The sequence below is a fragment of the Callithrix jacchus genome, chromosome 4 (genome assembly GCF_049354715.1).
Source record: "Callithrix jacchus isolate 240 chromosome 4, calJac240_pri, whole genome shotgun sequence".
Taxonomy (NCBI): Eukaryota; Metazoa; Chordata; class Mammalia; order Primates; family Cebidae; genus Callithrix; species Callithrix jacchus.
In genome coordinates, this window is record NC_133505.1 from 62,512,537 (window position 1) to 62,536,064 (window position 23,528).

At 35.6% G+C, this 23,528-nt stretch overlaps 1 protein-coding gene across 48 annotated transcripts in view; it reads left to right on the forward strand.

Moving 5' to 3' along the window:
* Positions 1-22,279, forward strand: part of MLIP (muscular LMNA interacting protein) — a 283,089-nt gene extending 260,810 nt beyond the window's left edge. For 26 of the 48 annotated variants that reach the window (XR_013534304.1, XR_013534303.1, XM_078369391.1 and 23 more), the window contains 2 exons: positions 13,364-13,417; positions 21,952-22,279. Coding sequence is in view for 46 of the 48 variants with exons in the window: in XM_078369391.1 (XP_078225517.1) it covers positions 13,364-13,417; positions 21,952-21,957 (60 nt within the window). In the remaining 2 variants the exon portion in view is untranslated. Of the gene's footprint in view, positions 1-13,363; positions 13,418-14,145; positions 14,209-21,951 lie in introns of all 48 variants that reach the window. The other 22 variants (XM_078369389.1, XM_078369411.1, XM_078369395.1 and 19 more) reach the window with 1 other exon arrangement.
* Positions 22,280-23,528: the final 1,249 nt, after the last annotated feature.

Consider the following 23,528-nt stretch of genomic DNA (forward strand, 5'->3'; position numbering starts at 1 on the left):
TGAGAGAAATTAGGGGTTGGCATACCTACTCTGGAACATCTGGTGAGTTTTCATGGTGGTCCGATGTTGTGTCAATGAGGTAGGAGGACAGAGAAAGGAAAGAAACTTTCAGGTCCAGAATGGACAGGTGGGAGAGGCCCCTTCACAAACTGCCTTTAGCCTGCTTTCTAGGCCATGAGCATTCTCTTCTTAAACTCCTTGGATATTTCACCCTATAAAGGTTGATTTTCCTTGTTCATTTTGTTCTTCTATTTATTTATTTTCAAATTTAGTACAGGTGTAAAGTTTATATTGTTAACATTATTGAGAGCATGCAAATGGGTATTATCGTTGCATTGCTACTCAGAGAATTGACCATGTGAATCTGCAGAAATCCAATAAAAACTAAAACATTAATATTATAGGTGTATTTTTAAGGATGGGTTGATTTTTAGTAGCTCCTTTGAAAGATTTTTTTCCTGAGGTTTCTTCTGATATTTTAACAAAGATCAAGCAACAACAGTTAATAGAGATTATGATTTATCTGGAGAAAGGAAAATCTGAAGTAATTCTGACCTTTCCCTACTGCTTCAAAGGCTGAGAGAGCTTTGAAATAACAATTTATTTTTCTAATATATGCTGTAAATATTTAAATCTAAAGATGTGAAAAATCTTTTATGAGTATACATTAAGAATAAAGAAACAGCTCTTTGAGATAAGCAGTTTGCAGTTGTACATGGCTTCAAAATTAGAAAAATGAACATTAAGTAATTTGGTTCAAGGTTACCTAAACCTTGACTAACTAGTAGCCTAATTCCTTACTAAAAACAAAAATCATAGATTTTGCAACATTTTTGTTGCAACATAAAGTGTGTGAACTCAGGAGTCGGGAAGTTGGCAAAACACAATTATTTATTCATTTCATAAAGATGTACTGAATATCTGTTAGGTTCAAAGCCAGCAGACAGAGACATGAGGGGCCTTTGCCAGGTCCTTATTTTCTACATAGGGAAAACAGAAATTAAAGAAGCAAAAAAATCAATACTTAGTGATAACTGTTGGAACTGCCATGCGAAAGACATCTGGGCAGGTATGAGTATGCACATATATATCAGAGATCCTGATCCAGTCTGATGAATCAGGAAAGACTTAGTGAGAACATGGCTTTGAATCTGAGACCTGAAAAGAGGTGAAAGCTTGGGGTGGGCTGGGCATTCCAGCTACAGCGGGCACCAAGCATAGACAGAAAGAAAAAGAACAGGGCAAACTTGAGAAAATGAAAGCAGGCCATAGCATTGAAGCAACTGGTATCAGAAATTATAATGTGAAGTTAGCAACAAATAAGGTTACTAGATAGTTTCCACATTCCTAAGCATAATAAGTTATCTGAACTGGGGGCGGTGCGGGGCGGGGGTGGGTGGAGGGGGAGCGGGGAAGCGGGAAATGAATGAAGGAGCCACTGAAATTTTATAAGAAATGTATTTAGAAAAGGTGAGAACATGTCACTTACTTCACATGCAGCATTTTATTTAGATTTTAAAACAATCATAAAGTAGGGTTTATTTTCTTTTACATATGAAGAAACTGAGGCGCAGAAACTATAAGTCATTTGTAAAAAATTTTTTAGATTAGCTTAAAAGCTGATGCTTAATTGATTTTCTTTGAGACACCTCCCTAAAATCTATCAATAAAGCAGCATTACCACTTCACCATCACTATCACCCAGGAATTACACACAGGCTTCCATTCGCTCAAACACAGCACCATATATGTAAATCAGGTCTAGAACTAACTGCTGAGGCTGACTTCCTTCAGTCTACATATAAGAAAACCGAAGCCCAGAGATGTAAAGTGACATACCCAAGGTCATGGCAAGAGTTACTGGCAGAGCCGGGTTTGTGAATTTCACAATGCTTTTCACATTTCATCTCCAGGCTCCAACATTCTTTTGGCAGAACTTTCCACTTTCCAAAGGTTAGTAGCTGAGAGAACCACTAAACATCTAATAATCTGACAAAATTGTACTGAGGAAGCCACATTTATTGAAAAAGGTCATCTTGAATTTTGGAGGAAAAAACATCCCTCAAAACTCCTCATTAATAATGTCTGTTTATGTTCTAATCTAACCATATGTATGATTAGAAATCTTTCTGTGTGAATAAACCAAGGTAATTTATTTTCATTCATCATAGAAATCAACAGCTTTGCTTACAACTGTAAAATGTTTCTGACAGGTTTAAAAAGTATTGGAAATTAGATAACTATTAGGATGATTTAAAACATAAAATATTTGAGACTGTTGGAACTGGAAAAAAGACTTTATCAAACTTAAAATGAATTTTAAAAACTGTTTTAATTAAGAGTTTTCAGGAAACCAAAACATGTACACTATTTGACGATGCCAAATTGTTTTCAAAATGAATAAATTTGTTTAATACATCCACAAAGAACATTCTAGTAAAAAATGACTAAATGCAAATTAATTGGAGTTTTAACATTAACAAAATAAATGTCAATGAGCAGATATTTTAAGAGAAGCGGTTTTGCAAAATGAAGTATCAATCATTTTTAGCTAGGTTCTCCACTAGAGGGCAAAAAGAGCATTTCAAGGCAATACATGCCTTAATGACAGGCTGGAATTTGAAACTGGGCATGTTTCTGGTTATCTAATTGCCAGTCATTATTCTTAAAGTGTAATTAACTTAATCATAAAACAGTTGACTTTTAAATTTTTTCCAGGAAACTGAGAACAATCAATTTCATATTTATATTTCTCTTTTTGGCTTAATCTTAGTAGCAAGAACACCCACCTCTGAGCTCATGTGTCGTCAGGGATTCTCCATTGTAACATTTTTTAATAAAATCATTTTAAAAATTAGGAATTTGATAATAGAAAAGAGACGTAGGTAGACAGGATAACATTTTTAGTGAGGAAAAGTATACTTTGAGAAACATGATTTTTAAGCTTTTGGAAAACAACATGCTAGCCCTTGGAATTTATTGACTATGCTTGGATTTTATGGGCATAGAGAAAACAAACTGCCGTCCATTTGCACCTGGTTCGATGGATGCACTAAGGGATAATAAGCTCTCTGTATTTCACCACACACATCTGCCACCTGTTCCTTCTCCTTCATGTGCTATTTTAGATCAAGTTCCTTAAAAGCAGAGCCTGAGATGGGGGTTCAGGTATTGGTGATTTATTGAGGGAGCGTTTTTCAGAAAAGCATCCTGAAAGGAAGGAAGTGAATTCAAATTGAGAAGGGCGAAGAGCTGAGCAAATGCGGCTTCAGGTCAAGGCCAGCCTTGGCCTAATTCACAGGGAGAATTCTCTAGAGAATAAATTGCAAAGTTATCCACACCTGATGCAAAGGAGCTACCCTTTTATGCCCTTTATCTGTCAGCCATTGGCTATGGGCAGTAGGATGGCAGAGAGTCAGGTAACTTAGGGTTAGGACAATAGTCTCAGCTGAGCTAAGGCTCTGTAGGAGGAGGCAGCTGTGAGCCATGCATTATTAACCTTGAAATATAATGAAAACCAGGACAGATGCATTTTATATTTGCAAATTGAGTTTTAAAAATATATATATTGTCTACCTCTGAACATAATAGCTTATCTGGCCTTCTTGAAAAGCTATTACTTGTTTTTTTAAAAAGTTTCTTTAGGTTGAACCACATGAAGTTGCCATTATTCATCAGTTCTTTACACAAATATCAAATTTATCAATTTCATATAGTTCAACCTAATTTTCTTATTGCTTTAATGGTATTTTGTGATCCTTCTACTTACCCCATGCAACAAAATCTATTTTCACCATGTAGTATTCGCACAGGTGAGGAGTCTCTCATTTGGAAACTACAGGGTAAAATTTTCTATGTTGCTTTATCTTGCCTAATGTGACCATGGTTTTACTTCTTTCACTAAAATATGAACATAAAATTTTTTCAGATTACTGAATTTGTTGAGGTTTACCCATGTGTAACTGATGAAAGCACAACTCAGACTTTTAACTTGCAGCCATCAAATAATTATACCCATTTGCCTTCATATAAGCCATATGTTCCATAAGTTCTGTGAATTAAATGGAAATCTCTTTTGGGGAACAAGGATATGATGATGAGGTTGGGTCCTTCCTCAGGTTTTATAAAAATATTTATTTAGCCACCACTGAACATTAAACACTTTCTTAGCTTTATGAAGGCTTTCAAATGAAGTGTCCATGAACTTGCTTTCAAAGCATTAGAAGTCAGTGGAAAATCTTAATACTTTGAGGCTCTATTTTTAGAAATATATATTTGTGATAGTCATATTTTCTGGTTTATTGATTTTATTACCAGTACATATCTTTTTTTCTGTCCCTTATAGCATTTCTTCTTTGAATTCCATTTTTAAGATAATAAAATTGCTATTCAAGTTTTAGTTCGCTTCATATTGGAGAGATAAATCTTTTTCCTACTTTGATTTTCAGCTTTGTATGACTTTTACTTGTGTGCATGTCTCTTGCTGGCCAGATATTTTCTAATTTTGATTTTTTTTAATCTGGAGATATTTATCTTAATACCTGAGATTATCTCATTACATAATCTCATTTCTGCCACATTATTACATTTTTGATAACTTATCTGTTATCTCTGCTTTCCAGTTTTTTAATGGAAGTGTGTCATTTTAATTTACTGGTTTAAAATGTATTCAACCCTGTTTTGTTGTCTGTTGTCCTTAACTTAAGTACATATTCATATTTCTGGACTTAAGTCCATATTCATGTTTATATGCCTGTATCAATATCTGTCTTCTTCTAGTAAGAGAACTCCATTTGGTCCCTCCCATTACCTCCCATCATATGGATATTGTTCAATTCTAGCTGTTCAATTATTACTGGCATGTTATGGTTATAGCTTCTTTCTTTCCTTTTCATAGTAACTGAATGGTTTGTTTTATATGGCAACAACATGCTTAATCAAATTGTTTTATTACCCTTCCTTTCCATATTTCCTGTAGCATCTTCCTGTATGTCTTCCTCTTTTTATTTAAGTTCTTGATCCAAGAAAGATTTTTTTGAATTGTACTTTGGACTCTGGGGTACATGTGCACATCCTGCATCCTGCAGGATTGTTGCAGAGGTACATACATGCCATGGTGGTTTGCTGTCTGCGTTCCCCACCCCCTTCCCCCTGCCGTTTCCTACATCAAGCATTTCACCTGGTGTTATCCAAGAAGTTTTAAAGACAGGTTTCTATTTAGCAAATATTCTAAGGCCTTGAATGCCTGAGAATATATTTTATGATTCCATATTTGAATGACCTTTTAACCGTTTATGAAATCCTAGTTGATATCGTGGGCAAATTTGGCAGTATTATGAATATTTTTCTTCTAATTCTCAAAAGATCTTACTCTGGGATGGCTGAAACCTACTGACAGTGGAGAGTTTTTTCCTGAGGGCTTCTTGGCAATCAGTAAATACCTCACTTATTTTATTATTGGAAGTTCGAATAAAGAACCACCATAGCTGGTAGTTTGTGGTTCCAGAAAGAACATAGCTGGAAGTAAAACAGGACAGATTTTCCAGAAGGAAGATTTTGGACTTTATCAGGTGGCTCAGAAATGGCCACAATCTAAGATCAAGTTATAGTGCCTAGCAGGACCATATAGTTAGACCATGTAGGGCAAGGAGTGGAGATGGAAGGAAAACGCTGACAGTTGAAAAGTATTATATATAAAGGAGATGTTAAGGGGTCAGGAAAAGCTTACATAATTTTGAAGTGTATTTGAAACAATACATAGGAAAGTGTGGGAATGGAGGAATGTGGCCCAGTGCCGGGAAAATGAGGCTGGCAGCCACCATATAGAAAGAAGCCCTTGTGTTACCTATAGACATACAGTCCTTAACTTATCTGCCTGCCAGCCAATCACATACCCTTTCCCTCCGCAACCAACTCTTGGTCCCCACATCCTTAGTGATGCTCTTGGGGGTTTACTGTTAGAGGAAAGTGGAATGGGATCTGGTAGGTGCTCTAAGGTGAGAAGGGATGGCTTGACCCTATCACAGTCATACCTATTTCTTCCCTTAAAACTCTTCCAAATCCTTGCAACACACCAATTAACATCTGCTGATATTATACCTGGGATCTGGGATAGATTTCCTGCAACTTGGATGTAATTGGTGGCAAATTAGGAAGACCTTGGATGGGAATAAGGCAGGGGCAGTAATCCAAAAATATTTATGAAGTTGAGAGTATTAATATATCGCTGTTTATATTCTATTCTATATCACACTGGAATAAAAGGTACAATATGCTTAATCTATAGGAGATAAAAGACAGAGGGAGAAAAATATTCCACCAATACTTTATTTTGTGAAGAAACAGACATTTGATTTATGATTGTACTAGACTGGTATGATATTGAAAATGATGTTTTGCCTGCAGTATTAAGTAATGAATTGTTCTCTTAAAGAATAGACAAAAAGAGCAACAAATATGCTTCCTTGTCGATTCCAATTTCAGTTTTAGGAAGTTGCTTTGAGTCCTAAAATGGTGTAAAAACATGTCTTGCTCTGTTTTCATTATAACCTGAAAGCTCTGCACTGAAAAAAAGTGAACGGTATAGTTAATCCCCTTAGGGAAGCTGTTTTCTAGTTGAGAAAGAACAACTCTAGATGAAAAATGTTAAGTCAACAATAGGGTGTGGTATTTATTTTTAAACAGGCTGGACATATAATAATGGAGAGAAAAGAAATTCCATTACACTGTCCTCTAGAAAGTGGTCTTTGGAAGAAGAAATTCTAACATGCCCTAAGTCTGTCTTTCTTGGGATGGAAGAGGAAAGGCCAAGAATAAAGATAGTATAATTTGGGAGTTTTCAGCAATATTTCAGATCTATTACACATAACCGGACAGAAAATTCCTATGTTTTCTTATTAGTGTTCTTAAAATTGAGACTCTAATGTAACAATATTAATGACCAGCATTCAGCAGTGAGTGTTTGGTGGGCTTATAAAACAATTAACATGCATTTCAGCAGAACATATCAATTAACATGTGTTATCAAGTGAACATGTAATAACCCAGGGAATACACAAAAGAATATTGTGAAGCTTAATAGGGTTTGTAACAAATCATACAAGGAATAAATGAGCAGAGCTAAGAACTGATATTAAGGATTCCAGTTAAGGTTGAGGAGATCATTTTACCATCCCCACTGGCATCACTTCTACCTCAGTGTGGCTCAGGGCAGGAGATGCCATAAAGGAAGGCCTTTTTTTTTTTTTTTTTTTCCTGAGACAGGATCCTTTATCAATCAATAGATTTGTTGCTTAATCATCATGAAGCCGATGAATTATCCAAGTAAAATGGGAACTGAAACTCATCTATTTAGGGCCCAGACTTTAAAAATGAAAAAACTAAAGCCCAGACACAAAGTGATTTTCCACAGGTCACACAGGGAATTAATGAGATAGACAAACTTGTGAATATTTGGACATCACCACAAATAGATGCTCTACTTTTAAATTCTAAAAATAAATATTTATACTACTGAATTTTTGTAATTTCTTTTAACTATTTGGCCTAATACAGATTAAAACTTTAAGACATATAACCAATTCTTTTTTTGATACAAGAAGTATGTCTCTAACTGTTATTGAGAGCAGCTTTTTCCACATAGCACATATTATGAGCTGGTCGTATTAAAGAAAAAATCAGAGCATTGCCTATGTTTTATTCCAGGGTGTAGAACTGTGAGTAGTAAAATCAATCAACTAGTGTTTGGTGCACAACTGCTAGGATATGATGAGATCTATTCTCAACCAGCTTGCAGTCTTTTGGGAAAATGAGAAAAACCTACATATACTTTTTACTTTTATTTTAAATTCAGGGATACATGTGCAGGTTTGTTACATAGGTACATGTATGTTAAGGGGATTTGTCATATAGATTATCAGCCAGGTATTAAGCCTAGTATTCACTAGTTGATTTTCCTGACCCTTTCCCTCTTCCCACCCTCTGATAGGCCCCAGTGTCTGTTTTTCTCTGTGTGTCCATGTGCTTTCATCATTTAGCTCCCACTTACAAGTGAGAACATGTGGTATTTGGTTGTCTGTTCCTGTGTTATAGTTTGCGAAGGATGATGTGGCCAACAATCATATGATTAAAAAGCCCAGCATCACTGATCATTAGAGAAATGTAAATCAAAACCACAACGAGATACCATCTCACACCAGTCAGAATGGCTATTACTAAAAAGTCAAAAAATAATAGATTCTGGTGAGATTGTGGAGCAGAAGAAACGCTTATACACTGTTGGTGGGAATGCAAATTAGTTCAACCATGTGGAAGACAGTGTGGAGATTCCTCAAAGACCTAGAGACAGAAATACCTTTTGACCCAGCAACCCCATTACTGGGTATATACCCAAAGGAATATAAATCATTCTGTTATAAAGACACATGCATGAGTATGTTCATTGCAGCACTATTCACAATTTCAGAGACATGGAATCAACGCAAATGCCCATCAATGATAGACTGTATGAAGAAAGTTTGGTACATATATACCATGAAATACTATGTAGCCATAAGAAGGAATGAGAGATCCTGTCCTTTGCAGGAAAACTCATATTTAACAGTGTTCATTCATTTAATAAGCATTTTCAAGGGCTTACAGATGACTCTGAAGTGAAGTTGATGCATACAGATTCCTCACAGTAATTCTCTGTCCTCGGTTCCTGACATCTCTCTCTCACTCATTTTACCTATCCACACTGAATTTTCTTCCTCTCTTTCAATCAGCCCAATTGTGAGTAATTTCTTCTCAGCAACGAGTTCCATAGGCACTCATAATGCCTCTTATTCCAATAAGGTGGCATCGCTGGGATTTCAGCCTCATGGAAAAATATTCCTTTATCCTTTTAATTTAGGTTAGATTCATTTATTATGAACCATGATAGGACTCAGTACTTGTACTTTCTAACACATTATTTGTGTTTGTACCTATATATTCTGTGACAATGTCTGTTCACTGATTTTTACATCTCTAACATCAAACATGATTTACATAATCATGATAATAGGTAACCTCTGACTTTTGGTCCCTCATAGTAGGAATGGTGGGACTATGTTCATATGGAGATCTTTAGTTTCATTGAAAAGGCACAGGCAGAGTCACCTATAAGGTCCCTCCTTATAGTTGCAAGATTAGTGTTGAAAGATTTGAACAGTTTAAGAGAAACCAGAAATACACAACTGCATATATAATCTCTGGACTTAAACACTGACAACTAAACTTAATTCTTTTTAAAGCAAAAGAAATATGAGGATCAAATAGAACTCCCTTGTGTGATAGCTCTACTCGAAGGGTCTTCAGTTTGCAGAATCTCATGCAAAGGAGGATACTTTTTAGGAATTCATTTAATACTTCCTAAGGCTTTACTAATTCAGAATTTTTTAATTTTACAAGTCAGAAAACTCTTTTCTGAAGCCATCAATTTTCCCTTCTTTTATTAATTTATTCATTCAATACTCATTCAGTCTCTACTGTGTGCTGGCTGGGTCCTATGCCAAGTACAGACCAACTAACCATGAGTTCGTTTTACACATAATCTATGACTTCCAACGGCTTCTAGTCTCATAATGACAATATTATACTTATGAAACAGACAGTATTCTGTGTGGGTATTGCTACAATAATTTGTAATGTCTCCTTTTGAGGGAGAGTCTTAGGAGAGTCTGTCTTCGTAGTTCACAAATCTAAGTGGAGAGACAGAAGCAGAAGGTACATGTGACTGCAGACAAATGGTGTAAAGGAGGTTTACAAGAGGATGTGGTTGAACATAAAAGCAATCCCAAAAAAGTGAATTCTGGATGGAATGTATGGCACTGGTGGTGATTTTAAAATGTTAAAGCTTCTTGTAACACTCCCTCAGCTTCACAATTTCTGGCAGTCCAGAAAACATATTTTATTTCCACTCAAGAAGAGGGAACGGTTTCACAAAAGCTAAAGCTCTAAATTCCATTTCTTGTGTACATTAAAGACTTAATTAACTGATTGAATGACATTTTGCATATTATTTTTCTAGTTGTTACATTCTCATTTCTTCAGTTGGTGTGAGGGGATTTTATCTCTTTGTGGGAGTTGTTTATATTACCTTAGGAGAGGCGGTGGTATATATGAGAAAGCCCCACAGTGGTAACAAACACTTCACAAGGCTTTATGTTAGTTTAGTGGCAGCTATGACCAGCAGTGTAATGAAAATCAGCTGAACGTTTTATTCGAATGTGTTTATCCAACAATGATGAGTGAACAAAGGTCAAGTTAATCTCTTATATAGTATCTAGTACTGGATTTTCTATCCAGGATAAAAGTATGTTTTATCCCATTTCACTTGAATTTTCTATTTCATTCATCTTTCCATGTTGAATAATGCTCTGATGCTAACATTAGTAACATTTTAGTTATTTTTTTCTTTGAGGCAACATAGTAGTTTGTTTTTCACAATGTTTACCATCAAGTATGCCAACTTGGATGACTCTCTCTGCCCTGTAATATTCATCTACTCTCTGCATAGCAAGCCATTCACCTATGTAGAACTTGTTTTAATGCTTAGTTTCACTGTTTCCATTCTGACTGGCAAATTTTTCATACTGTGTGTTATTGTCCTCCCCATTGGACATCTCTAGGCCTCATGCATTACAAAGTCTGTATTCAGCAGAGATTTTAGCATTCATTATTTCTCTCTGTTCCCAGTTTTTCTTCCTTAATCAACAAAATGGCAACATATCTACTCTCTGCTTCTTTGTTCATCCTAGAAAGTAAGAAGCCTAGAGTTACCCAGAAAACTTGAGTGTCTTCTATTCTCTGAGATGATATTTTTATTCAAGTCTTCTCTTCCTCCTCTCCTCTCCTCTCCTTCCTTTTTTCCCCTCCCCTCCCTCCCTTCCGCTCTTCTCCCCTCCCTACTTTCCTGCCCTACCACCACTTCTGTCCTGCATTACTTAAATATCTTCCAATCCACATATTTCCATATTTTGTACATCAGCCACGTGACTTTTTTTGAAATGAAAATCTGACCACACATGTCCCCTACTTAAAGTACTTGAAGGACTTCTCATTGCCTAAGAGGATTAAGCTCAAACTCCTCATCTGACATATAAGTTACATTGTACTGTGTCTCCTTGTGGCCTTTCGTGGAGACACCAGCCACCACTGAGATCTTCCGGTCTCTGAATGGGACATCCTTGACTTCAGTGTCTGGCTTTTCCCTTTGCTAAATGTCATAGTCATACTACATTCCCTTCCGCTGTCTCTGTCTGTCTTCCCCACTTCCTTTTACTGCGTATCTTCCCATGGATGTATTGCCATATCACACTTGATTTGAGAGCAGTCTCTTACACTCTCAGGCTAGATTCAAGCATGGCTGTTTCACCTACTACTTTTGGGCCTTGAACACGTTATTCTACCTCTCAGTGCTTTAGTTTCCTCATCTGTGAAACAGGGTATTACTAGTGCTCACCTTACCAGGTTATTGTGAAAACTAAATGAACAAACCCATATAAAGAATTTATTATGTGAGTATGTAATAAATTATTATGACTAAATCCACAAATTTTCACATCACGTTAATATCACATTTTTAGTCAGCTTAAGAATATTAAAAAGACAAACCTGTGACAAAAGATCATAAACAGAAGAAAGCATTCCAAAGCTAAATAGAAATGATTTGAGGATTACCAGTTAATTAGGATCAGTCATTTTTGGTTCTCTTTCATTGATTAGGATAATCAACAGATAGTTTTTGAAATTCAAGATTAAAATAAAATGGATTAAAATTACTGAATACCTGTATTGGAAAGGAAGAATGGAATATAGCAATAGGCATCACATAATGACTCAATTGCTTTTCTAATATCAGTTGAGTGCTTTAATGGGATATTACCAAGATTTTAAAATTTCAAGATGATTCTTTTCTGTTTTAGGAGATTAGGAGGTTGGACATTTGACATTGTACAAACTCTGATGATTCACATAAATATTGTACTACTTAGCCTAGGTGTACTAATGACTATGCTATTTCCAGGATCAATCACTTGGATTTGAAGTTTGAGGCAGTACCTAGAGTCTGACCCTAAGTCATGCTTAGGATCTCAGGAGACTCTGATGAACAGGTGAAAGGAGGTGCTTCCAGCTGCTTTCTGGAATGCTATTTAGATTTCTAGTTGGCTCTAGGGCCAGATCATACTTCTATTTAAAGGGTCTCAGGCAGCTAGAAGGAGTCCTGTTGCTATGATACCCAAAGGATTTTATAGTTGGGAACAGAGTGTAAGGGCTTGGATTTGATGAACCTATAACTTTAAATAAAAACTGACTGATTCTTGAATGTCTGTTGGAGTGAAGGGAAACCTGAGGAAATGTCAGGTGGAGACCTCCTTGGCCTCCCTAGCAGCCAAGGTAAGAGTCTTCCCCAAGGCAGGCTAAATTACTGGCCTCCTCCAAATTGCTCTGGAGGATTAAGAGCTGGTCTTTGTCCACAGACCTTTTTGCCCAAGCAAGACCCTGTTGAAAGTGAAAGGGGTCCAATCATTTCAATAGCCAGGGTTTGCCGAGGACAATGGCAGAAATAAGAAATGTTCCTGGCAAACTGGATCTGTGGTTATTCTAAAGCTGGAGATAGGATAAATGGTCTTAGTTTGTCTCTCTCTCTTTCTTGCATCTTGATGACTTTCTTCTATCTTATGAAGTTTATGTGTAGCTCTCAGAAGACCCAGGCAATAATAAAAAGTCCTGCATTACAATTCCCACATTAAGAAAAGAACTTCTGTTAAAGTGTCACTATGATATAAATTACGTTATAATAACATCACCTGGTGAGATTGCAATGTTTATGAAGTTCCTGTGTATTGAGATTATTAATAGTCACAATAAAGCACAATATTTTACATTTCCAGTAAGTACTGTCTATAGATGCATCTACATTTACTGTGGGTCTGGGCTTGGTTTGTTGCTGTTGCTTTGGAGCTTTTCAATTAAAGGCCTATATGTGAGGGGTGAAACATAAATTTAACTTTGTTTCCTCTCTGTGAAATCTGTTAGTGCATTTTGACAATTCCTTCATGAAATACATAATTAATGAGGGTCTATGCTATATGCTAAGCACTGTTAGAGATGATGTGTGACACAAAACTAAATAAGACGTGGTCTTATACTCACCCTCTGCCAAAATATCTTCCTTTGTCTTTTTATGACAATTGAATCTTAATGTTTAACTTGGTATAATCCACTATTATCTGCAATGAAATATTTATGTTATTGTCAGTCTATTTAAATAAAATTTAAACATTTATTTTTTCTCACTTTTACTTCTGATCATATCCTGGACATCTTTTCTGTGAAGCTGAGTCATCCAATGGTGGCTATTCCTGAACATGAAGCTCTTGATTCCAAAGAGGTAAATATAAGATAGCACTGGACATCTAGTTATCCATTTCCATGTGATTGTAGAAATAAAGCAATCTTATTTTTTTAATATTAACAAAATTGTGCTTTTTTTTAAAAAAAAAGAAAGAATTATTACTAACTGTTCCATTCTGTGGGTCAGAAGGATTTGATAGTGAAATAAGCGAATTTTTGCTGCCTCTTAATGTAGAAGGTAGCACTAGAGTTCCCTGTGTGTCATACCTGGACCACAAACCAACTCCTGCCCGAAGTGCCTGTCATTGTGACTTCTTTTTTGGGTTCATATGTGACATCACTGTTGTCTTCTTTCTCTAGAGGGGCATTGGATGTCCCATAATCCATATGGTGTGCTTTTGGGGTCAGAGACACAGTATTTCATGGTATGTCAGTTTCAGTTCATAGGAAGATGACTGCTAGGCTCACTGAGTACCCCCAACCCCACCTTCCCCAAGTGAATTTTATATATGCCATGCAGCATACAGACAAAGGCATACCAGCTCAATGATAGCCTCTACATTCATGTAAATGTTTATCTACTTTAATGTTTTGAGCTGATAAGTAAAAAGTAAATTCAAACAACTTTCTTATATTTTTTAAAATGCTATATCCTAGAAACAAAGACGAAACTTCTGTAAAGAAATGTTCTCTTCATGGTTTACCTTTGTATTCTTCAAGAGCAAGAATAACTGAACAGTGTTTTTTTCTTCTACATCCCCTCAGATAAAGTGGAAAATGGGAGAAAAAAAGTGATTTTTGAAAAACTTATCTCTGAGAAGGGACTGGGTGAGCTCACACATTCATTTAAAATACCCTCATAAAAGAAGTATGCTTAATTTTGCAGCCTCCAATTTTAAGAAGAAACAAGCATAATATGAAAGAGAAGTAAAAATGATACAATTACACATATCATTTGAATTTTCTTTTCTGAGCCATGTTTTCCACAATTTAGGGCATATTATCTACTTTTCCTGAATTGGCATCCCGATTTCTGCAAATTTAAAAAGCTCTGTTGTAGAAGACTGATGTGGCTTTCTGCTGTAACATTAGTTATTAAAATATTAAGTTGTGTTATGAATAGGTATGCATTTATATCCTTGACCACAGCTCTGCCTACTTTTTAAGATAAGATTCTAAAAATAGGATTATAGGTTTTATGAGTATGAACATATGAAAGACTCTCAACATATGTAGCCAAATTTCTATCCTGGAAAATTGTAGTAATTTACCCTTTGAGGAGTATGTTTAGCAATATCTGCCTCTATGCAGTCTTGCCAGCATTGAGAATTGTTATAATTGCCAGTGTACTGAGAGGTTACTATACATTTAAAACAGTGTTATGTACTTTATTTTACTGAATCTTCATAAAATATTCTTAAGTACTATTATAATTCTTTTTAGGGATGAGGAAACTAAGGCTATAGGAACTCAGTCTATTGCCTAAAGTCAAATAGCTAGGAAGTGTCTCCACCATCAGAAGTTGAATCCAAATCTAACAGCCTGCAGTCTGTGCCTCTTGGGTACTCTACTATTCTCTGTCTAGTGTCTATATTAATCTAAATTAGGATCTTTAATTTAGATAAATATATTTATCCAAATTTCTCTATTTTTAATTTATATTTCTACCTATGTGATCTCATTGTTTTCCTTTTAAAATCACCTTTTAAAATACTTACCAAATAAAAAAGGCAAGTTATGTTTTAATATTAACTTTCATGTTAAAATTCTGTATATCTTCTGTTATTTTTGTCTTTATTGTTTATGTATTTTCTTTTTGCACTATCTTAGGCAAAAGTGCAAAAACAAAATTTATTGGTTTGGTAATATATTTTTATTGAGTAGTCAACTCCCTTTTTATATATTAAGGTTAATAACTTTTTGTCAAATACGTTAGCTCTTTCAGTATAATGGTGGCAAATTGTATAATAGTGAAAAATTAGACAAATATATATGTCCAAAAATATAAGAATGATTATATAAATTTTGCACATTCAGATGAATATAAAAATAGTAAGCTTTGTATTTCTTTCAAATACAATAACTTTGGTTCAAGTTCACATAGGCTATAACTACACAGTAAGAGTGTTTCTACACAAAACATGAGAAAATCAATTGGTTATTTAAATTACAAAAACAGCCAGTTCGGTTAACAAATTGAGAACTACTGAATGTTAGGCAATGCAAAAGACTTTGTGAGCCAAAGAGAACAGTATAGATGTAGTAGTTACATTTTTTACACCAATTATTACAACCCTCAAGACAAAACTTAAAATTAAGATAGTGAATAAGATTGCCATAAAATGATTTTGATTCAGGTTTGGAATATATGAAAAATCTCATTTAGAGTTTGAAGTTTAACATTTGTGAGACACAGTAACTGTTAGAAGTAAAAGAAATGTAAATAATTAAGCAAAAGGACTTTTTGTGCTTCCAATGTGCTGTATTGTACTTCTTAGTAATATTGGCACATTTTGGAGCAATTTAACAACTTTTACGACTCTTATAATATGTGGTCAGACTAATATTGACCCATATATTTCCCCCAAACCTTTTCCCTGTTATTTATTTACTTACAACATCAACCAAGAAACATCAGTTTTGTAAAGCAATTCTGTTCTTATGACTCTATGGCCTAAAGGAATAAACCATTTCGGTTACAAACCCACTGCAAATAAAGAATTATGGAAGAGCACTTGATGGTATCTCACAATTTTCCCCTTGGTTTTTCTTTCATTTCCTAAAGACATTAGTTTGTCTTACTTACTGCCAGACTGTCATTTCTTGAATCAAATCAGACAATTTGTAGATAGTACTTTTTAAAAATTAACTCAGTAATTCCTTTAAATGCAAACACATGTCAGATATACCTGATTTGACTTACCCATCATTTTTATAACTCACATCCTTTCTAAAGTTCATTTAAAAGGAACTAACTCAATAAAACAGTTCCACTTAGCATCTAGCTCAGTGCTTCTCAACTCTGGCTGAACATGAGAATCACCTGTAATTGACTTTTGAAACACACCAATGACAGGGATCCACTGCAGACTAATTAATAAGTTGAGAAACTTTGCAGGTGACAAAGATATTGGTATGTTTTTAAATCTCTTCAGGTTATTCAAATATGTACCAAGGGCTTTGATGTTCAAATTTTTGCTCCTTCATTGGCAGTCTAGGCAGGCCAATCAAATAAATCAGTTATTCAACTCTGAAAACACAAAATAGAAAGTAAAAGGAGGAGGATCACAAAAGATTTTGTTCCAGTAAATTATTTCAATTACTAAAAACTTGGGTGACAAATTCCTGTCCAGTGGCATGAAGGAATAACATATGCTTTAATTTGTGGTAGATTAATTTTGAGAGATCTGTTCTATGTTGAGATTCAGTATAATTTTATTAGTAAAATCTAATTCTTTATTTTTATTTTCCTTGACATTCTGTACAAGGTTTGGAAATTGCTTCGGATAAGGCTGGCATAGCATTTGGTGCAAGCTGAGTCTGGAGGCTTAGTGTATTCCAAACAATGTTTTATTTGTACTTTATGTAACACTTAAAATACATGATCACTGTCCACCTTCATGCAAGCAGATGAGATCCCTAAATAATTGATTTGACCATTGTGTCAGCTAACTGATTTTCAAAGAATACTTTCATAGATTTTGACTGTTTACACCAAGCAGTAATCTCTGGGTAGGTGAGTATTTAACATCACATAGGCAGAGCATACTCCCTGACTGAGATAAATGATTTCTGAGTTGAGTTACTTAGGAGAAAATTAAATTCTAGTACTGACAATTATGTTTTATTATATTTCTTGTCTTGTGAGTTCAGCAACTCTTTTATCCACAACCACTCCATAACCTACTTCTTCTTCTACAGGCTTAATTGTGGAAGTCGTACAGCAGAATGAGATATAAACAGACTGTCCCTTTTTGTATTACCTGCTACATGCATCCCTGTGACTACTGTATATTATTTTCAAATTGAAGGTCAATTGATTACCAAAAGCATTATTAGATGCATTTGGTTCTGACCTTTCAGGTTCATTTGTTATTAACACAACTGGAGAGCTAATCATTCACTAGCTGCTCATAAAACACAAACTAGGCAAATTCTTCTGTTTCCTTCTTCCTTCTCTTTGCAGATTTTTGATAAACTTTTAACAAGATAACAGTTTTGTTAGCAAGGTGACTATGACTTATTTGCCACTTTGGTGGTATAGAAGCTTTCTGAGTTTATTTTATTTTGAATTTCAGAATCTCCATTGATGTCTAAGGTTCCAGTCTTATAAAGCAGGCATCCCATTCCTCTGACTATTCTTCAGATGAGAACATAGAAAAGGGAAAATAAGTTACTTGCCCGTGGAAGCCACTCTCATATTCTGGTTTGATTCAAGGATCAAAATAAAACTTTCAAGAGAAAAAGGCCCACTCTATTCTTTTCAGGCAATTTTCCAAAAACATTATTTCTCAAAATGAAGTTTTGATACATCTTGGATGGCTGAGAGTTAATGGTTGTAATCTCAGGGGAGAATTGGGAATCTGGATATTATTATCTGTTGTTTAAAAGAAGATTTCTATGATTTGATAGACAAATGGCTACAGGGCCAGGGTAAATTTGTCTTATAAGAATAAAGATACCTGATACAGTACCTGAGTAGATAGCCACCTTTCCCAGGCATCAGGTGGGCAGGGAAATAATAAAGGAAAGAATATTTCTATACTCAGATTTGGTAGCAATAGACCCGTCAAAATGACTTTCTTTTGTTACAAGCGCCCAGCCTACACTGGGGAAATGTAATTTAAAAACAAAACTAAACAAAACCTTTCTGCTAACCCAGAAGTTCCCTTTGCAAAGGTAGTAGAGAAAGAAAACCCTTTTTGGTATTGAATAAACATTGAACCAGAATGTGATGTGCATCTTAAGCAATCTGCTAAGAGATTGCAGAGAAGAAGAAATCTCACCCTTCATATAGCCAAGAAGATCGACCCCATTATATACATATTCTCAAGATCAACAATAATTAAATTGGTCCTCAAGAAAAAAATGAGAGCATCATTAAATTCACCTGAAATTTGGGGTGACAATCTGTGTCTGTCTTTACACAAGGCGAAGTAAACTTCTCATACCTTTAGAACATGGGGCCATTTTATAACTTTGAGCCAGACTTGAGCTAAACTTAGAGTGTTATCCTCCTTGGAAACTGGCAGACAGGGATGCTGTCTTCCTTGATTGTTTACGTTTAAAGGAGATAGTTCGCAAGTTCTCGAAAGAGACTTTTCTGGGCCTGACAAAAGGCCCACCTAGTTTTCAAAAGACTTTATATACATTTCAAAGACAGGAGAAAGTACTTACAATGAGTTTTCTAAAGTAAATGCTGTAAGAAAAAGAAGTGGGAGGGAAATCTCTCCCCTTCTGTTCAGCCGAAAGAATTAAGCTTTTCGTTTTGAATTTCCAATTGTCCTTACACTTGGTTGGCAAGAACCAGAATTAAAATCAGAGAGAGTCTGACTCTGAAGTACGCAATCAAAAGAAACAGGTCTCATATATTTTTCTTTTCTAGAAACTGAGTTAAATCTATAGAAGTGGGTGTTTGACAATTTTGGGGTTTCTTCTCAAAGTCATCTCAGTAGATGAAAATTGGGTTTGATATTGTAGTGAGTCATTGTAAAGTTGAGCAGAAGTCAGGAACTAAAAGAACCCATAACTCCTCTGTGTAGTGGCTTGGGAAGACTATTTCTGGTTTTCCAAGAGAATCAAACAAAACAATAAGATCAGGGTTAGTAATTATCTGGAACTCACATCATCCAGATGTCACATGGTTTTGACCCCAGATTCAACATTGTACGCTCTAGTGTCCATAGTACCTGCATTCTTTGTCTATGAGGCTGTCTTTATAGGACCTTAATTACTGAACGTTTTATGGCTTCTGGCTTATGGATAATAAACTCTGCTACCAGATCTTGTCTTTTTATACCAAAGTCAATAGTTACATAAATATACAAAATACAGTTAAAATCTTTCAGAGAAAAAGAATAGACATGCAGTATTTAATCATATTATATGCATTACATGGAAATGGCTTTTTGTTCTCAATACATGCAGCCTGATGTCATATTCACAGGAACATATATGTAGATCATTTTGCTTTCATTTTGCAGGAAAGAGTACGCATATTTGGTTTTGCATTTCAAGGGAATGAAAAACCAACTCACACAGCACATTCTTTTAAAAAATGCTTTCTGTAACATTGGCTTAATGTTTCACAAGAATATATTACCCATTACCTGAAGTTAACTCAAATTAAAAAAAAAAAAAAACAACAAGATGTTGAGTTTGACTGTGTTCCAGAATTACGACTTTCAAAGCATCTTAAGTTCTTTCTTAATTATACTTTCTTATATCCAAAATAAGTGTGTTGTTTCACTGGCAATATGATAAAATACTGAGCCTTAACTGCCAGGGAGCTAGTTTGAAAATAGGATTGATTTATTTGTTAATGATTCTCACTTTTCTTATATGTCCACCTTTGTTATTTTCAAGTTATTTAGCTCTTTACCTATACTGAGATTGGCAAAGAAAAGTAAAAATTTCACAAAGTGTCTGTAAAATGATGGCTTAGCTGTCATAGCATAGTACGTCATTTCCAACTGGCTGCTCAATTGTGGGGCCGAACATTTCTTTGATCTGCTGGTGGGTTCGGGAAGAGCTGAGAAATAGTGCTGAGCTTGCTGGCATGGTGTCAGAGGATGATCTGCCTATATTGCTCTTCAATCTGAGTTAATGATTCCCATTATAATAAAATTTTATATTTGAGAGGAAACTTAAAGGCATTTGTTCCAGTATTTTATTTAATGTTCTAATCCCATCTACAACATATATGCTCATATATCTTCTGTTGAAACCCTCTGGTGACAGAGTTCACCATTTTATACAAGCCAGATTCGATACGTTTTAGTTTGACTAAGACAAAGTAAGTAATGGCTATGCAAACAACAAAAGCAAATAGAAAACACAGAATAAACTGGGGTTTCATTTGGAGCACTATGACCTTGGGTGTGATATTGAATTTTTCTGAGCTTCAATTTTATTCTTTGAAAAATGGAATCAAATGATTGTGAAGATGTGCCTTAATGTATGTAAAGTGCTTAGGGTATAAGATACATGGCACTTAAAAAGTATTAGCCAAATGATGATCATCTCCTTAAATCTCTTGTAATATTAACTATTAAATGCTGGTACTTTCAGAAAAATCATGTTGGTGCTTTCAGATAAAGCAAAATAATGGTAATTTTTATTTATCAGAATAATTAACGAGGAGATGTGCTTGAGTCACTTCCTCACTTTATTCCAGGGCTTCAGAGAATTCTAGACGATGAAAGCTACAGCTTACTTCTTACTTTTTGCCTGTTGATTTTCTATGGCCAGAATAAACCAGAGCAATCATGGAGCCACCCCTTGTGTTAGTGCTTTTCTCTGTCTCCTTCTTTTCATCTACAATGTACTTTCTTCTAATAATGCAGAGTGTAACCACATTTTACAATCCTGTTTAGCTGCTTGGCCAGGACATACACCTTGCACATAGGAGCCAGCTCCAAGTCACCACCACGACTTCTTCACCTCATGATCTGGCTAAGGGCATAGCACAGAAAGTTGCCTGCAGAAAGGCAACTGACCTCCTTTATTTTCTACTGGGAATTTTGGAGGGCTCCCTTGTTCATTATGAGTTAGAACCTGGAAATAGAAAGCTCTGGTCATTTCCTCCATTTGGTGTTATTCTATCACATTGTTCTATCAGAGTCATGTCTTAGAACTAAATTTCTCAGAACTAAATTTTTCTTCTTGCTTCATCTCTGATGTTTTTTTTCTACTCTCTTCTGTGCAATCTGCCTTCACAGTACGCAATACCCATCTCCCACTCAGTTAAGTTTATCTTATCTGTTCCAGACAGTCCAACCTTATCATATAGGAACAGAGATTGAATGGGTAAAGAAATTATTGGAATCACTCCTCTACCACACAGCAAAATTGTAAGGCCAAGCAAATCAATATATGAAGAAAAAGCAAGAGATTATTTGGTCTTGGTCTTTTGTAATGTTCCCTTTTGCAAAAGCTGGGATTTAATTCAGTCCCTATTCACTTTACCTCCTTGTTAGATGATGCATTTTGGGGAATGGTGCAGTCAATGCAAGAGTGAAGTCATCAGCCAGATAATGGGTGGGATATAGCAGTGCTGTTTCTTAAGGTGCCCCCAACCCCTCAAAACCGTCATAATGCTTTGTAAGAGGCCAGAACTGGTCTGCTCCAAGAGATTGGAGTCTGATGCAAAGGTACAGCTGTGTGTCTTTATTATGCCAGTAATAGTGAAACAAGGAAGGATCTACTTAGGGAATAAAAATAAACTTTTCTTATAGTATAAACCACTTTTTTATAGGCAATGCTATGCCCAAATATCAGTGTATAGTTTTCAGGTGTATATTTTTAAATTTATTCATCTTAACCTGACTACTATATTCTCTTATTTTGCAGCAATGAAGTTGGAGCAGAGGCTGAAAACACAGGCTGCTGAAGTTTTTTGGAATGCTGGTGCTAACCACTTGCTAGATTTAACTTTTTTTTTTTTCCAGAATGTGTGCTCCCTTTAAGAGCTGCAGTGCAGCAGAACTAAAAAAAAGTTTGCTGCAGTTATATAGCATCGCAGTGCTCTGCTAACAGCCAGCATAGGAGAGATTTACCTACAGCTTCTTGCACCACTGTTTAAGCCTTTAATGCCTTCTATCTAATATCAAGCTGACAGCAATACTAACATTCCCCTATACTTAGCAGCCAAATAAAGAAGAATCATGGGTAAATAGAAGAATGGCTGTGACTATTTTTCAATACGAATTTTATTTAATGCATACATTACGAACTGAGTCAGGTTGTTATTCCCCTCTTACTTCACTTTTTTTTTTACATTAATAAAACACTCTTCTAGCAAAGTAAATAATTAGCTTTCAGAAGATACTAATATTCAGAGGTTCACTAGTAAGATTTGAACGCCAGAAAGTTCGTATTTTGTATCACTAACACTGCTTTCCTGTTCTGTTGGGATTCTGTGCTGCTGGGACAGACTATGTCCCAGGAGCAACCCAATGCTGATGAACATTGTGTTACTGGAGTGTCTGGGATGCCATTGTCTCTCTGCCTGTCGCCACATGATTCTTGTGAAGGCTACTTTTTAGTCAGTTTGTACCCAAAATTCTGAGAGCAACAGAGACCATAGAGCAAACCTATACATGATGATAATCCTGAGTCCCCTACAGGCACACTATGTGCCCACCTTGACCATCTTCAATTTGTTTCCCACTTGTCATCCCCAGCAGTGTGTCCTAGCCTCCTGTAAGTGATTTCCTTTTTCTGTTCATCTGAGAAGCCTAGGATAACACACATTAAAAAATAAAAGCGGTCTGGACAGTGAACCCCTGATGGTAAAGGAGTCTTGGGAAAACCTGTTCATTCATTCTTTGCACATTGTCCCTGTTCCCCTTGGAGCCATCTCTGAGGCACAGTGCTCCTAAACCATGCTTTGTTACCCAATCCCATCCCCCAAACCTAAGCAGGAAGAGTGGCTTATAGAAGAGCATCGAGGCTCCTTCATTCTCCAATAGCCATTTTAGAATGTTTCGTTTTCAGCTATTATTTGGCCACTGGAAACATAAACTTATCGACGTCTCCTTTGCTGGTGTTAGAGAAGCAAAGGAGCCTCAGCAAAGCTCTCTGCTCATCTCTCCTTCCCCCAACCAAAACCACTTATTTATCAACCTGCTAAATTGTGTGAAGCATCACTTTAGATTATTAGTAATGATCTCTAACATTCACTGTGGTCTTATCATGAGCAACGTGCCACACCAAGTGCTTTACATGAATTTAATTTAACCTCCACAATGAGCCTGCGATGTCTGTAATATTATTATTCGTATTTTATTTTTGTGAAGAAAGGCTCCTCCAAATGGTTAAATTAAGCTAGTAAGTGGCAGTGGCAGAATTCAAACCGAGGTAATCTGATTCTAAGACTAGATGATAATGATTTACTCAGTCATTTGTGTAGTCATTTATGCAGTCAT